The 18,652-nt window shown below is 45.0% G+C and overlaps 1 protein-coding gene and 1 pseudogene across 3 annotated transcripts in view; one reads left to right on the top strand and one right to left on the bottom strand.

Annotated features, from left to right (window-relative positions):
• Nucleotides 1-3,288: 3,288 nt before the first annotated feature.
• On the top strand, nt 3,289-3,402 carry LOC141146408 (U2 spliceosomal RNA; annotated as a pseudogene).
• Nucleotides 3,403-9,619: 6,217 nt separating this feature from the next.
• Nucleotides 9,620-18,652, bottom strand: part of LOC141145769 (lymphocyte antigen 6E-like) — a 135,062-nt gene continuing 126,029 nt past the window's right edge. For all 3 annotated transcript variants that reach the window (XR_012244630.1, XM_073632646.1, XM_073632648.1), the window contains exon 3: nt 9,620-9,899. Coding sequence is in view for 2 of the 3 variants with exons in the window: in XM_073632646.1 (XP_073488747.1) it covers nt 9,683-9,899 (217 nt within the window). In the remaining variant the exon portion in view is untranslated. The remainder of the gene's footprint in view (nt 9,900-18,652) is intronic.

Below are 18,652 nucleotides of genomic sequence, written 5' to 3'. Positions count from 1 at the left end.
TGGTATTTGATCACCTCTGCGGTTTTTATTTTTTGCTAAACAAATAAAAAAAGACGGGAAAACTTTGAAAAAAATAAAAGTTTTGCTTTTGTTTCTGTTAAAATTTTTTTGTAAATAAGTACGTTTTCTCTTTCGCTGATGGGTACTGATAAGGCGGCACTGATGAGGTGGCACCAATAAGCAGGCACTGACGGGCACTGACGATGGGCACTGATATGCAGCACTGATGGGCACTGTTAGACGGCACTGATGGGTGGCACTGATATGCAGCAATGATGGGCATTGACAGGCGGCACTGATGGACACTCATGGGTGGCACTGGGTGGCACTGGTGGGCACTAATGGGCACTGATAGACGACACTGTTGGGCACTGAAAGGTTGCAAAGATGGGTTCTTATGGGTGGCACTCATAGGCGGCACTGATGGGCACTGATAGGTGGCACTGATGGGCACTGATAGGCGGCACTGATGGGCACTGATACGTGGCACTGCTGGGCACTGATACGTGGCACTGCTGGGCACTGATACGTGGCACTGCTGGGCACTGATACGTGGCACTGATGGGCACTGATACGTGGCACTGCTGGGCACTGATACGTGGCACTGATGGGCACTGATACGCGGCACTGATATGAGGCACTGATAGGCATTCCTGGTGGTACTGGCAGTGGTAGGCTATGTGAGTGGGCACTGATTGGCAGCTGCCTGGTCATTGATTGGCAGCTGCCTGGACATAGATTAGTATTTCCCTGGGGGTCTAGGGGGCATACCTGGAGGTCCAGTGTGGATGGCCATCCTGGTGGTCCTGGGCGGCTTCCCTGGTGGTCCTGGGTGGGATCCGAGGGGGGGCTGTGCTAATAAACAATCAGCATAGACCCCCCCTATCAGGAGAGCAGCCGATTGGCTCTCCTCTACTCGCGTCTGTCAGACGCAAGTGAGGACAAGCCGATCACCGGCTCTTCCTATTTACATCGTGATCAGCTGTGATTGGACGCGGCTGATCACGTGGTAAAGAGTCTCCGTCAGAGACTTTTTACCTAGATCAGAGTTGCGGGGTGTCAGATTGACACCCCGCAACAACGATCACCGCGATGGGCGCCCCCGGGGGCACGCAACGGCTTAATATCCTGAGGACGTCATATGATGCCCAGTCAGGTTGTTAAAACCACTTTGCCACCGTCATTCTGCTATATTGCGGGCGGCAAGTGGTTAACTGACAAATCTAATTTCTTCATAAGTTTAGGCCAATAAACATTCTGCTACATATTTTTAGTAAAAAAATCCTAATAAGTGTATATTGATTGGTTTATTTGAACGTTATAGCGTCTACAAACTATGGGATATGCTTTCTTTTTTTTGTATTTTTTTTTTGGTTGAACTAGATGGTCTTGTGTCTTTTTTCAACCAGACTAACTATGTAACTAAGGTGGAGCGCAATCTGGCGATTTGTACACAATACATGCCGATCCTGGTCTTCTTTGATGTAAGTGCAATACAACCTTCTTTTTAAATAAATGATTTGAATTACTGCACCACAAGAGTGTTCTTTCCTCTCCCTCTCTATATGGCAACACTGTAGCTTTGAATACGCTATCTACACATACAGTCATGTCCATAAATATTGTGACATCAACACAATTCTAATCTTTTTGGCTCTATACACCACCACAATGGATTTGAAATCAAACGAACAAGATGTGCTTTAACTGCAGACTTTCAGCTTTAATTTGAGGGTATTTACATCCAAATCAGGTGAACAATGTAGGAATTACAACAGTTTGTATATGTGCCTCCCACTTTTTAAGGGACCAAAAGTAATGGGACAAATTGGCTTCTCAGCTGTTCCATGGCCAGGTGTGTGTTATTCCCTCATTATCCCATTTACAAGGAGCAGATAAAAGGTCCAGAGTTTATTTCAAGTGTGCTATTTGCATTTGGAATCTGTTGCTGTCAACTCTCAATATGAGATCCAAAGAGCTGTCACTATCGGTGAAGCAAGCCATCATCTGGCTAACAAAAACAAAACAAACCCATCAGAGAGATAGCAAAAACATTAGGTGTGGCCAAATCAACTGTTTGGAACATCCTTAAGAAGAAAGAATGCACCGGTGAGCTCAGCAACACCAAAAGACCCGGAAGACCACGGAAAACCACTGTAGTGGATGACTGAAGAATTCTTTCCCTGGTGAAGAAAACACCCTTCACAACAGTTGGCCAGATCAAGAAGACTCTCCAGGAGGTAGGTGTATGTGTGTCAAAGTCAACAATCAAGAGAATACTTCACCAGAGTGAATACAGAGGGTTCACCACAAGATGTAAACCATTAGTGAGCCTCAAAAACAGGAAGGCCAGATTAGAGTTTGTCAAACAACATCTAAAAAAGCCTTCACAGTTCTGGAACAACATCCTATGGACAGATGAGACCAAGATCAACTTGTACCACAGTGATGGGAATAGAAGAGTATGGAGAAGGAAAGGAACTGCTCATGATCCAAAGCATACCACCTCATCAGTGAAGCATGGTGGTGGTAGTGTCATGGCGTGGGCATGTATGGCTGCCAATAGAACTGGTTCTCTTGTATTTATTGATGATGTGACTGCTGACAAAAGCAGCAGGATGAATTCTGAAGTGTTTCGGGCAATATTATCTACTCGTATTCAGTAAAATGCTTCAGAACTCATTGGACGGTGCTTCACAGTGCAGATGGACAATGACCCGAAGCATACTGCGAAAGCAACCAAAGAGTTTTTTAAGGGAAAGAAGTGGAATGTTATGCAATGGCCAAGTCAATCACCTGACCTGAATCCGATTGAGCATGCATTTCACTTGCTGAAGACAAAACTGAAGGGAAAATTCCCCAAGAACAAGCAGGAACTGAAGACAGTTGCAGTAGAGGCCTGGCAGAGCATCACCAGGGATGAAACCCAGCGTCTGGTGATGTCTATGCGTTCCAGACTTCAGGCTGTAATTGACTGCAAAGGATTTGCAACCAAGTATTAAAAAGTGAAAGTTTGATGGATGATTGTTAATCTGTCCCATTACTTTTGGTCCCTTAAAAAGTGGGAGGCACATATACAAACTGTTGTAATTCCTACACCGTTCACCTAATTTGAAAACACATCTTGTCCGTTTCATTTCAAATCTATTGTGATGGTGTATAGAGCCAAAAAGATTAGAATTGTGTCGACATCCCAATATTTATGGACCTGACTGTATATTGAATGGATTACAGCAGCAGTTTGAATTCATTCCTGTGACCTCATGTATGACATCTTGGATTTTCCCATTCGCTTCTCGGCTTTTTGGCTAAGATCAAGTGTAGTATCTGTTCTTATCAGTTACCAGAGGTGGTGCTGTGATGCTCCCAAAGGGGAGGGCTATGCAAAAACTCTGACATAATAGCATCTAGATGGTCTGTCTCGGTAGGGGCCGAACCTGGCGCTCCTCGGTATTGGAGGCTAGTACTCAGTCAAGTCTGAGCGGGCCAGAATGGTGCTCCTGGTGGGGATGGGTGCAAAAACGACATTTTTAACACAGCATTCTACAGCTAATGCTACTGCCATTTTTATAACGTCCAGTGTGCATGAGGCCTAAAAGTACATGAGAAGAACAAATGGCATCATTGGTATTTTTGCACAAGTCCCTGTATGGAGGTGTCTGCTGTCTAATACTGTAGAACAAGGTCTCCCCACCAGGGTTCCTGTAGAGGTTGTTAGGGGATCCTTAAGTAATGAACAATTTCTGCCTCTCAGATAAGTTTCCCAGAGACATCATTGATCTTTGTAGCTATCTGTGAGGGGATAATTCTTCCCAATGACATCAAGTGTAAGGAGCATTCTTCCCACTGACCATCACACTAATATACAGTGCCTTGAAAAAGTATTCATATCCCTTGGAATTTTCCACATTTTTTCATGTTACAACCAAAACTGTAAATGTATTTTATTGGGATTTTATGTGATAGACCAACACAAAGTGGCACATAATTGTGAAGTGGAAGAAAGATCATAAATGGTTTTCAACATTTGTTACAAATAAATATGTGAAAAGTGTGGGGGGCATTTGTATGGCACCCCCCGGAGTCAATACTTTGTAGAACCCCCTTTCTCTGCAAATACAGCTGCAAGTCTTTTTGGGGATGTCTCTACCAGCTTTGTACACCTAGAGAGGGACATTTTTGCTCATTCTTCTCTGCAAAATATCTCAAGCTCTGTCAGATTGGATGGAGAGCGTCTGTGAACAGCAATTTTCAAGTCTTGCCACAGATTCTCAATTGGATTTAGGACTGGACTGTGACTGGACCATTCTAACACATGAATATGCTTTGATCTAAACCATTCCATTGTAGCTCTGGCTGTATGTTTAGGGTCGTTGTCCTGCTGGAAGGTGAACCTCCGCCCCAGTCTCAAGTCTTTTGCAGACTCTAACAGGTTTTCTTCTAAGATTGCCCTGTATTTGGCTCCATCCATCTTCCCATCAACAAAGAAAACATCCCCACAACATGATGCTGCTGCCACCATGTTTCACGGTGGGGATGGTGTGTTCAGGATGATGCGCAGTGTTAGTTTTCCGCCACACATAGCGTTTTGCTTTTAGGTCAATAAGTTCAATTGCACCTTCTTCCACATGTTTGCTGTGTCCCCCACATGGCTTCTCACAAACTGCAAACAGGACTTATGGCTTTCTTTCACCAATGTCTTTCTTCTTGTCACTCTTTGTAACGGAACGTCCCACACTCCGCTTGAGTGCTTCCGTCAGTATACCACTTCCTCCCAGTCTGTATACAGATATCAGATATTCCAACCTCTCTGAGCACAAAACAAGGCGACACTTGCTTGTTGCTAACATGGACTGACTTTTTATTTGAGATCTCCCACAAATATATACACAGCAGAATGACTAAAACCTAACCTAATTACCATGAGCTAATTAACTAATCATTTACCCAGACCAGATGACTCAGAGACATGACCTGTAGGACACAGACTTGTGGGCACCGAGCTTCACACAGTAGTATAAATACAATAGCAGGAGCTAATTACAATTAACACACATTACCATAAACATCAACACAGGGTTGATTAGAACAAACAACAATGAGTTGAATACCCTTAGAACCTGTGGTAAGCCAGACTAAACTCATTTACATTAAACACATTATAGCTGACATCAGACAGGTGAGTGGAGTTGATGACATTAGCATCTTCTCACAGTATGAGTCCCAACAGTATGACTCAGTCACTATTGCTACTATGGCAAATACAGGGTCCCCAGAGTCTGTGTGTCCTCGGGGACAAGGACCTGAAGCCAAAGTAACAACACCTCAAGGGTACCCCAAATGCCAGGGCCCATAATCTGTAGGCAAGAGGCTCACATTCAGTCCCCTCCAAAAGCCTCTATCCCGGGTGAGTCTGTCACATTTCTCCCCCATCAAAAGTTGACTAACAAGGTCCCAGACCTCCACCTGGTCTGGAAATGCGTTAGTCAGGCAGAGTGAACTCACAAAGTCTGTCCGCATGATCTCCTTCCTTGGCTGCAAGGAATAGTTGACCTCAGTAGGTGTGAGGCAGAGGTAATTGACTCTCTGTCCGTCTGTCAGCGCTTCATCTGGGTGGTGTTTACCATTTCATGGCTTGGCCTGTTGCTGGGCAGAGGGGCCCGCTGTCCCAGTTCCCTGAAGCTGAGAAGAAACTGTAGGTGCTAGGCAGAGGCCAGCAGTGCTCTGCCCTGTTGCCAGCGATTCAGCGGGGAGTAGCATCTCCACTACATCAGCTTGTCGCTGGAGAGAGGGGGCGACTGCCCCGGCTCCCTGGAACTCCACAGTCGTTGCTGGTGCTGGGCAGAGGTTGGTAGCACTCTGCCCTGTTGCCAGCACTTCTGCTGGGGACTCCGCATCCTCCGCTCCGGCTAACCGTTGGGGCAGGAGGCTGGCTTCCTCCACTCCCAAACTGTGTAGCTGCCATTGGGGAGGTGAGCCGGTTGCTTCCTTTTTCCATTCCCTCATCTGGCTGCTGGGATGACATGTCGGTGGTACTGTCTCCCAGGTGCACGGATCTTTGCTGGGGAGGAAAGTCCGCTTCCTCCACCCTGGCCAACTGTTGGGGAGGGACAACACACACCTCCTCTCCCTTCTCCCCCTGTATCTGCTGCTGGGAAGTGATTGCCAACTTCTCACCCTGAGCCTCCAAAACTGCCACAGGTGTGGGGCAGAGGTCTTGGACCCTCTGTCCGGTTGCCAGCACTTCTGCTGGGGGTTTGCTAGGTGGTTCCTCCTCTACAGAAACGTCTATTAAACCCCCAGTCTCTGGAACTGATGTCTGGGGATATAGGTTCACCATCTCCTGTCCATGGAACCCAGAAGATGTTATCAGTGCTGGGCAGAGGTTAGCAGAGCTCTGCCCTGTTGTCAGCACTTCAGGTTTGGGGACGGCAATCTCCAGATTTTCCACTGCCGATTCTCTGGCATGCTGCTGAACGTGTTTTAGCAGTTTCCTGTATGCCCTTTCCAGATGCTGTTCCTTCCTTAGCAAATGGTCCAGATCAGGTTTAAGCTCTGAAACCCCTGCAAGACCGAGCATAGCCTCTCTATAATCTCGCAGGTCCTCAAGGGTAGGTTCCCCTTCATCGCCAAACACAAAACGATCTGTAAGGCTCTCCCACAGCAATCCAGGGCTGCCAAAGTCATATCCCTCCTGAGAGCATTCTGTTGTCTCCCCTAAATACCCCTACTCTGCGTGCCATTGCAGAGCCCAATAACTATTGTCCAGCTCTATCTCCTGCTGGACCAGCCTGTCCAACTCAGTCACCCATTGCTCCTGGGGCCGCTCTCCCAGGAATGCCATCTGCAATGCCCGTTGGTCACTGGCCCGTTGCTCTTGGGTTGGAAAGCACTTGCCCTGTTTTATACCAGCGAGCTGGAGGGCTCCAATCCAGAGCTCCACCCGAATTTGCTGCCTGAGCTCCAGGTATTCATCCTCAGACACAGTCCTGGTGTATGCTGAAAGGATGATCCGCAGCAGCCCCGGGAACTCTGATGCCAAGTCCATATCTCCACTGGGGTGACTGAAGTCTGCTATGCTGATCTTGGATCCAGGTGGAGGTTTAGATTTCCCAGACTGCAGGAAGCTTTCCCGCTGCTTGCCACCAATGTCACGGAACGTCCCACACTCCGCTTATGTGCTTCCGTCAGTCTACCACTTCCTCCCAGTCTGTATACAGATATCAGATATTCCTAAGCACTAAGCACAAAACAAGGCGACACTTGCTTGTTGCTAACATGGACTGACTTTTTATTTAAGATCTCACACAAATATATACACAGCAGAATGACTAAAAGATAACTTAATTAACATGAGCTAATTAACTAATCATTTACCCAGACCAGATGACTCAGAGACATGACCTGTAGGACACAGACTTGTGGGCCCTGAGCTTCACACAGTAGTATAAACACAATAGCAGGAACTAATTACAACTAACACACATTACCATAAACATCAACACAGGGTTGATTAGAACAAACAACAATGAGTTGAATACCCTTAGAACCTGTGGTAAGCCAGACTAAACTCATTTACATTAAACACATTATAGCTGACATCAGACAGGTGAGTGGAGTTGATGACATTAGCATCTTCTCACAGTATGAGTCCCAACAGTATGACTCAGTCACTATTGCTACTATGGCAAATACAGGGTCCCCAGAGTCTGTGTGTCCTGGGGGACAAGGACCCAAAGCCAAAGTAACAACACCTCAAGGGTACCCCAAATGCCAGGGCCCATAATTTGTAGGCAAGAGGCTCAAATTCAGTCCCCTCCAAAAGCCTCTATCCCGGGTGAGTCTGTCACACTCTTCCATAAAGACCAGATTTGTGGAGAACACGACTAATAGTTGTCCTGTGGACAGATTCTCCCACCTGAGCTGTGGATCTCTGCAGCTCCTCCAGAGTTACCATGGACCTCTTGGCTGCTTCTCTGAATGCTCTCCTTGCCCGGCCGGTCAGTTTAGGTGGACGGCCATGTCTTGGTAGGTTTGCAGTTGTGCCATACTCTTTCCATTTTCAGACGATGGATTGAACAGAGCTCCGGGAGATGTTCAAAGCTTGGAATATTTTTATATAACCTGACCCTGCTTTAAACTTCTCCACAACTTCATCCCTGACCTGTCTGGTGTGTTCCTTGGCCTTCATGATGCTGTTTGTTCACTGTCACGGAACGTCCCACACTCCGCTTGAGTGCTTCCGTTATATACCACTTCCTCCCAGTCTGTATACAGATATCAGATATTCCAACCTCTCTGAGCACAAAACAAGGCGACACTTGCTTGTTGCTAACATGAACTCCATTTATTCAGAACCAGAATACAGTCTTATATACAGGAGAAGATGAGGTTCCACCCTCCTGCTCATATTACTCTAACAATACAAACGTAACCTAATTAACCTAATTAACATGAGCTAATTAACTAATCCTTTATACAGCCTAGGTGACTGAGACATGACCTTTTGCCCAGACTGAGTTAATTACCACAGGACATTTTCTCACAATAGCAGCAGCTCCAATAGGAGTCGTCCCGTCTCCTACATTGTATAGAGGACAATGTCATCAGCTCATTCAATTAACATAAACACAGGTAGTTGGAGTTGATGACACCAGCATCTCCTCACAGGATGTGTCCCAACAGTATGAATCAGTCTTACCAGCAGGGGGCTGCTGGAGGAATCCCCCCTCCCTCTTCAGGGACACAAATCCCAAATGACCACAGCAAGGAGTCCACAAACAACATACAATATATACATATATACATGACTGAGTCCGATTAGTACAGTTCAGACTGTATTTCTAATTCACCTCACAAAGAGTATTGTTCCATTGAAAATCCCGGGCCCATAATCAAAAGGCAACAGGCTTGCATTCAGTCCTCTCCAACAGCCTCTGTCCCGGCTAGGTCTGTCACATTCACTAAGGTTCTCTAACAAACCTCTGAGGGCTTCACAGAAAAGCTGTATTTATACTGGGAATAAATTACACACTGGTGGATTCTATTTACTAATTAGGTGACTTCTGAAGGCAATTTTTCCACTGGATCAGGGATATGCAATCATCAGACCTCCAGCTGTTGCAAAACTACAAGTCCCATCATGCCTCTGCCTCTGGGTGCCATGCTTGTGGCTGTCAGAGTCTTGCTATGCCTCATGGGACTTGTAGTTTTGCAACAGCTGGAGGACTGCTATTTGCATATCCCTGATCTAGATTTTAGTTAGGGGCATCAGAGTAAAGGGGGCTGAATACAAATGTATCCCACACTTTTCACATATTTTATGTGTAAAAATTTTGGAAAACCATTTATCATTTTCCTTCCACTTCACCATTATGTGCCACTTTGTGTTGGTCTATCACATAAAATCCCAATAAAATACATTTACGTTTTTGGTTGTAACATGACAAAATGTGGACAATTTCAAGGGGTATGAATACTTTTACTGTATCATGAGTTGTAGATATAGGAATTTTTAGCGAGGGGGTTCCCTGAAGTCGGAAAGATATTTCAAGGGTTCCTCTGTGTTGAAAAGATTGAGAAAGGCTTCTATACACATTGCAAGAAAATGGACAAACAATTCAAAGCTTTCACATTACATCCAGTTTATTGATGCCGGTTGGACAATGTGTTATCCCACTTCTTATATCAGAGAAGGGAGCTGCCGATGACCATCACAAGGGTTCCCACCACCAGGACAATGACGGAATAGCTGGACTTGATGCTGTTGGCTCCGCTGGTGTTGCACAGGTCGGTGGCGCAGCAGGATGTGTAGCCTGACGCCACCCCTAAGGCACTGCCATTGGTTGATGTGCAGGTGGGTGCACAGGATTTGGTTATTGTGGTTCCAGTAACTCCAACTAGAGAGAGAACAAATATAACAGTCTTTAATAGCATAGTAGCATAATAGCATAATATCCTTCCTGAATGAAATCTGGGATGGAATTACTGTGTAAATCAGTGCTTAAAGTGGATGTAACTCCATTCATGAAATTTGACTTAAGCACATATATTTGTAGTGTTTACTCTCTGTGAAGCTCTAAGTGTTGTGTCTTTCTGCTGCTCTGTTCCTCTGTTATCAGCATGATACCGTCTGACAAGTTCTCCAGCACAGGAGAGAAAAAGCAGCTGAAAATTTATGTCGGGGAAGGAGCTTAGAGGGAGATTAGCAGAGAGCTTGTCTATTAGGACTGCAGCTCTGCATGTTTATTCATTCTTCTGCCTATATGGAGGGGGGGGTTCTTTTCCTCCAATCAGCTCTCACAGAGTGTGTGCCCAGACTCCCCTCCTACTGCCGGAAGAGGAAACAAGATTTCTAACACAATCTGCACTTTCTATGGAGTGCAGAAAGCAGAAGACAGCAGATATACAAATAAAACTTATATAGGGAGATTTGTTTCATATCTGTGTATCATCTGAGGCTTTTCACTTCACTGGGTGTATGGAGAGTTTACATCTACTTGTTACCCCAGCACTTCATATTCCTGATATGCTCCTTCTGTACCATGTACTTGTATGAGAAAAGCTCCTCTTCTTTTTGGATTAGATACCCCCACTATCATTCCTCTGTATACACCCAATATCATTCCTCTATATACCCCCACTATCATTCCTCTATATACCCCCGCTATCATTCCTCTATATACCCCCGCTATCATTCCTCTATATACCCCCACTATCATTCCTCTGTATACCCCCACTATCATTCCTCTATATACCCCCCTATCATTCCCCTATATACACCCACAATCATTCCTCTGTATACACCCACTATCATTCCTCTGTATACTACCACTATCATTCCTCTGTATACACCCACTATCATTCCTCTATATACACCCACTATCATTCCTCTATATACCCCCCATCATTCCTCTATATACACCCCCAATCATTCCTCTATATACACCCACTATCATTCCTTTGTATACACCCACTATCATTCCTCTGTATACACCCACTATCATTCCTCTATATACACCCACTATCATTCCTCTGTATACACCCACTATCATTCCTCTATATACACCCATTATCATTCCTCTGTATACACCCACTATCATTCCTCTGTATACACTCGATATCATTCCTATGTATACACCCACTATCATTCCTCTATATACACCCATTATCATTCCTCTATATACCCCCGCTATCATTCCTCTGTATACACCCACTATCATTCCTCTGTATACACCCACTATCATTCCTCTATATACACCCACTATCATTCCTATGTATACACCCACTATCATTCCTCTATATACACCCATTATCATTCCTCTATATACCCCCGCTATCATTCCTCTGTATGCACCCAATATCATTCCTCTGTATACACCTTCTATCATTCCTCTGTTTACACCCGCTATCATTCCTCTGTATACACCCGATATCATTCCTCTGTATACACCCACTATCATTCCTCTATATACACCCACTATCATTCCTCTATATACACCCACTATCATTCCACTGTATACACCCGATATCATTCCTCTGTATACACCCACTATCATTCCTCTGAATACAACCAATATCATTCCTCTGTATACACCCACTATCATTCCTCTGTATACACCCACTATCATTCCTCTGTATACACCCGCTATCATTCCTCTGTATACACCCGCTATCATTCCTCTGTATACACCCACTATCATTCCTCTGTATACACACACTATCATTCCTCTATATACACCCACTATCATTCCTATGTATACACCCACTATCATTCCTCTATATACACCCATTATCATTCCTCTATATTCCCCTGCTATCATTCCTCTGTATACACCCACTATCATTCCTCTGTATACACCCGATATCATTCCTCTGTATACAACTGCTATCATTCCTCTGTATACACCCACTATCATTCTTCTGTATACACCTTCTATCATTCCTCTGTATACACCCGCTATCATTCCTCTGTATACACCCACTATCATTCCTCTGTATACACCCGATATCATTCCTCTGTATACACCCTGTGACAGACCTAGCCGGGAGAGAGACTTTTGGAGGGGACTGTATGCTAGCCTCTTGCCGATCGATCGGGGGCCCTTGCATTTGGGGGAACGGTGCTCTTTGTGAGCTGTATGTCTGGGGACCCTGAATTTGCCATATTGGAATAGTGGCTGATTCATAATGCTGGGACAGATACTGTTAGGAGATGCTGATGTAAATTCCAACACCTGTCTGTCTATTGTCTGCTAAAATGTGTATTGTAAATAAGTCTACTATGGGATCTAAGAGTCATTAGATCCCCATTGTTATTTATGTTAATTAACTCTGCTATTGTGTTAAGAAGAGTCTATGTTGATTGTGATAATGTTGATTGGATCTTCTGAACTACAAGACGGCCAGTCTGGCCTAACGGTGATGTCTGAGTCATCTAGGCTGTCTAAAGGGATTAGTTAATTAGCTCATGTTAATTAGGTTAATTAGGTTACAGCTGTATTGTTAGAGTAATATGAGCAGGAGGTCTGCACCTCCACTTTGAGTGTATAAAAGCCTGTATTTTCTCAATAAAGATAGTTTCCTGTTTGAACTTACATACAGCCTGCCTGGTGTTTGTTCTGAGCTATCACAACTGGGTTAGAACGGCACATAGCTGTAATTCTAATCCCGGAGCGTTGGATGACCAAACAATCAGATGGTGCGATCTGCAATCTGATTCAATAGCTGCAGAGGAGTGTCGGGAGAGTGGAACCGAGCGAGCAAAGGGGCTCGTTACATTGGTGGCAGCAGTGGGATTTGCTCTCCAGTTACTGGGACACTCCAAACCAGCCTGCAGGAGAGCCACGCTGAAAGACTTACTTGAGAGCCGTGGAGGGAATGGTGGGATCATGCTTCCTTGCCATGAACACATCCAAACCATCACCTGGATCCAAGGTAGCAGGATAGCAGGAGAGGAGAAATACCAGCCACCATGGATGAGGAATTCATAAGGAGGTTGCGAGAGGAGATATAGCACAGAGGACCAGTATCAGAGCAGGTCCTGCTAGGATGGTTTGAATCTGTCCGCTGTGAGCTCTTTAAGGAAGTGCTAGCCCGTGAGCAGCGACACCAGGGAAAAGTTCTCCCCTCCGTCCATGTGAGGTACTGGTCGCAGTATGAAATGCGAATGCTGATTTTGGGGGAACAGCCGAACCAGGAGTGGACAGCCGAGTTAAGCAGGCTGATCCGGGCAGAAATGCGGTTGGACGAGAGCTACAGAGCCCTCCAGTGGTATGTAGCCCAAGTGTGCCCATGGACGGCGGATGACAGCCCCACAGAAGGCTTTGACTACGATGGCCTGGGATTGTTATACTGGAGGCTGTCAAGGGACTCTGACTTTGGAAGTGATCGGGAGGGGCGTTTGGAGGAAATAATGGAGCACAGAGAGCGGAGACTGAATGTCTCAGAAGTGCACTGGGCACTGGAAGATTTGGAGTTTCTGGCCGTTCAGGAATGGGAGTTGGAGATCGCCTACAAACAGCTGTTAGACTCTGCTCAGCAGCAGGGTGGTGCTCCCTTTGCCTGGGACTATCAGGAAATACCAGTTGACAACTCTGAAATCCTGGCTGAAGAGTTGACAATGTGGTAGAGTAACGGTGTGCTTTGCCAACCTGCACCCGCAGCTATGGAGGCGAAGGTCTTATGGTGGATGCAGCAAGTGCTGACTGACCTTGATGAACCTGTTTCTGCATTGGATGATCTTGGATGGAGGAATGTGCCTGTCCAGCAGAATGCCAGAGAATCGGCAGTGGAAAATCTGAAGATTGCCATCCCCAAACCTGAAGTGCTGACAACAGGGCAGAGCTCTTCTGACCTCTGCCCAGCACTGATAGCATCTTCTGGGTTCCACGGAGAGGAGATGGTGAACCTTTATCCCCAGACACCAGTTGCAGAGACAGGGGATTTGATAGACTTTTCTGCTGAGGAAGAACAACCTGGTGAGCCTCTAGCAGAAGAGGAGCTGTTATTAGGGCCAAACTTCACTATGCTCTGCCCAGCACCAACAGAAGTATCTGTGAAGTCACAAGGAACTTCCCCAGCTGAAGTGCTGGCAACCGGACAGAGGGTCCAAGATCTCTGCCCTACACCTGCAGCGGTTCCGGAGGCTCAGGGTGAGAAGGAGGTGGTCACGTCCCAGCAGCAGATCAGGATACAGGGGGAGAAGGGAGAGGAGGTGTTCATCATCCCTCCCCAACAGTTAGCCGGAGCAGATGGTGTGGGGTTTCCAGCAGAAGGGCTGGCAACAGGGCCGAGTACTGCTGGACTTTGCCCTCAACTAACAGAGCATGGATGTCCTATGAAGGTGGATGGGACTTCAGTCTCCACCTGTATACCCCAGGGATGCTGGGCAGTCGGCATAGATCCCCAACAGCATGACGGAGTGAGCCCAGACACCCTGCCTTCTCTCCAGCGGCAGAAAGGACTCCAGGGAGAAGGGCCAGTCCAGGCCTCTCCCCAGTGGCAGATATGTTCTCTGAGAAAGGCAGAGGTTGGCTGGGTGAGTAATGCTTTGTTTGGAACAATTTGTTTGGGGTACTGTGTAGGTACAGGCATTAGAGGACTGGAACTACTGACTAACTTCGGAGTCAACCCGTCTGGGGTCTCCTCTTGTGTTAGTCTCCTGCCAAAAGGGGAGAAATGTGACAGACCTAGCCGGGAGAGAGACTTTTGGAGGGGACTGTATGCTAGCCTCTTGCCGATCGATCGGGGGCCCTTGCATTTGGGGGAACGGTGCTCTTTGTGAGCTGTATGCCTGGGGACCCTGGATTTGCCATATTGGAATAGTGGCTGATTCATAATGCTGGGACAGATACTGTTAGGAGATGCTGATGTAAATTTCAACACCTGTCTGTCTATTGTCTGCTAAAATGTGTATTGTAAATAAGTCTACTATGGGATCTAAGAGTCATTAAATCCCCATTGTTATTTGTGTTAATTAACTATGCTATTGTGTAAAGAAGAGTCTATGTTGATTGTGATAATGTTGACTGGATTTTCTGAACTACAAGACGGTCATGTCTGAGTCATCTAGTCTGTCTAAAGGGATTAGTTAATTAGCTCATGTTAATTAGGTTACAGCTGTATTGGTAGAGTAATATGAGCAGGAGGTCTTCACCTCCACTTTGAGTGTATAAAAGCCTGTATTTTGTCAATAAAGATAGTTTCCTGTTTGAACTTACATACAGCCTGCCTGGTGTTTGTTCTGAGCTATCACAACTGGGTTCAAACGGCACATAGCTGAAGTTCTAATCCCGGAGCATTGGATGACCGAGCAATCAGATGGTGCGATCTGCAATCTAATTCAATAGCTGCAGAGGAGTGTCGGGAGAGTGGAACCGAGCGAGCAAAGGGGCTCGTTACACACCCACTATCATTCCTCTGTATACACCCACTATCATTCCTCTGTATATACCCGCTATTATTCCTCTATATACACCCGCTATCATTCCTCTATATACACACCCGCTATCATTCCTCTGTGTCACGGAACGTCCCACACTCCGCTTGAGTGCTTCCGTCATATACCACTTCCTCCCAGTCTGTATACAGATATCAGATATTCCAGCCTCTCTGAGCACCAAGACAAGGCGACACTTGCTTGTTGCTACCATGAACTCACTTTATTCAGAACCAGAATACAGTCTTATATACACAGGAGAAGATTACTCTAAAAATACAAATGTAACCTAATTAACATGAGCTAATTATCTAATCATTTATACAGCCTAGGTGACTGAGACATGACCTTTCACCCAGACTTGTGGGCACCGAGATTCACACAGTTATATCAACACAATGCAGTCGTCCCGTCTCCTACATTATATAGAGGACAATGTCATTAGCTCATTCAATTAACATAAACACAGGTTGATGACACCAGCATCTCCTCACAGGATGTGTCCCAACAGAATGAATCCATTGAAAATCCAGGGCCCATAATCAAAAGGCAACAGGCTTGCATACAGTCCTCTCCAACAGCCTCTGTCCCGGCTAGGTCTGTGACACTCTGTATACACCCGCTATCATATCATTGTATACACCCACTATCATTCCTCTATATAGACCCGCTATCATTCCTCTATCTACACCCACTATCATTCCTCTATCTACACCCACTATCATTTCTCTATCTACACCCACTATCATTCCTCTATATACACCCACTATCATTCCTATGTATACACCCACTATCATTCTTCTATATACACCCATTATCATTCCTCTATATACCCCTGCTATCATTCCTCTGTATACACCCACTATCATTCCTATGTATACACCCACTATCATTCCTCTGTATACACCCGCTATCATTCCTCTGTATACACCCACTATCATTCCTATGTATACACCCACTATCATTCCTCTATATACCCCCCGCATTCATTCCTCTGTATGCACCCGATATCATTCCTCTGTATACACCTTCTATTATTCCTCTGTATACACCCGCTATCATTCCTCTGTATACACCAATATCATTCCTCTGTATACACCGATATCATTCCTCTGTATGCAATCGATATCATTCCTCTGTATACACCTTCTATCATTCCTCTGTATAATACACCCGCTATCATTCCTCTGTATACACCCACTATCATTCCTCTGTATACACCCGCTATCATTCCTCTGTATACACCCACTATCATTCCTCTGCATACACCCGATATCATTCCTCTGTATACACCTTCTATTATTCCTCTGTATAATACACCCGCTCTCATTCCTCTGTATACACCCACTATCATTCCTCTATATACACCCGCTATCATTCCTCTGTATATACCCACTATCATTCCTCTATATACACCCGCTATCATTCCTCTATATACACCCACTATCATTCCTCTGTATACACCCACTATCATTCTTCTATATACACCCATTATCATTCCTCTATATACCCCTGCTATCATTCCTCTGTATACACCCACTATCATTCCTATGTATACACCCACTATCATTCCTCTGTATACACCCGCTATCATTCCTCTGTATACACCCACTATCATTCCTATGTATACACCCACTATCATTCCTCTATATACCCCCGCATTCATTCCTCTGTATGCACCCGATATCATTCCTCTGTATACACCTTCTATTATTCCTCTGTATACACCCGCTATCATTCCTCTGTATACACCAATATCATTCCTCTGTATACACCGATATCATTCCTCTGTATGCAATCGATATCATTCCTCTGTATACACCTTCTATCATTCCTCTGTATAATACACCCGCTATCATTCCTCTGTATACACCCACTATCATTCCTCTGTATACACCCGCTATCATTCCTCTGTATACACCCACTATCATTCCTCTGCATACACCCGATATCATTCCTCTGTATACACCTTCTATTATTCCTCTGTATAATACACCCGCTATCATTCCTCTGTATACACCCACTATCATTCCTCTATACACACCCGCTATCATTCCTCTGTATATACCCACTATCATTCCTCTATATACACCCGCTATCATTCCTCTATATACACCCACTATCATTCCTCTGTATACACCCACTATCATTCCTCTGTATACACCCACTATCATTCCTCTGTATACACCCGCTATCATTTCTCTATATACACCCGCTATCATTCCTCTGTATACACCCACTATCATTCCTTTGTATGCACCCGCTATCATTCCTCTATATACACCCACTAACATTCCTCTATATACACCCGCTATCATTCCTCTATATACACCCACTATCATTCCTCTGTATACACCCACTATCATTCCTCTATGTACACCCACTATCATTCCTCTGTATACCCCCACTATCATTCCTCTATATACCCCCACTATCATTCCTCTATATACCCCCACTATCATTCCTCTATATACCCCTACTATCATTCCTCTGTATACACCCGCTATCATTCCTCTATATACCCCCACTATCATTCCTCTATATACACCCACTATCATTCCTCTGTATACACTCACTATCATTCCTCTATATACACCCACTATCATTCCTATGTATACACCCACTATCCTTCCTCTATATACACCCATTATCATTCCTCTATATACCCCCGCTATCATTCCTCTGTATACACCCACTATCATTCCTCTGTATACACCCACTATCATTCCTCTATATACACCCATTATCATTCCTCTATATACACCCACTATCATTCCTCTGTATACACCCACTATCATATCTTTGTACACACCCACTATCATTCCTCTGTATACACCCGCTATCATTCCTCTGTATACACCCACTATCATTCCTCTATATACACCCGCTATCATTCCTCTGTATACACCCGCTATCATATCTTTGTATACACCCACTATCATTCCTCTATATACACTCACTATCATTCCTATATCTACACCCGCTATCATTCCTCTGTATACACCCGCTATCATTTCTCTATATACACACCCGCTGTCATTCCTCTGTATACACCCGCTATCATATCTTTGTATACACCCACTATCATTCCTCTCTATACACCCACTATCATTCCTCTGTATACACCCACTATCATTCCTATGTATACACCCACTATCATTCCTCTATATACCCCCACTATCATATCTTTGTATACACCCACTATCATTCCTC

Source organism: Aquarana catesbeiana, linkage group LG05, assembly GCF_042186555.1.
Source record: "Aquarana catesbeiana isolate 2022-GZ linkage group LG05, ASM4218655v1, whole genome shotgun sequence".
Classification (NCBI taxonomy): Eukaryota; Metazoa; Chordata; class Amphibia; order Anura; family Ranidae; genus Aquarana; species Aquarana catesbeiana.
The sequence above is the reverse complement of the archived record's forward strand: the minus strand, read 5'-3'. Positions and strand labels throughout refer to the sequence as shown.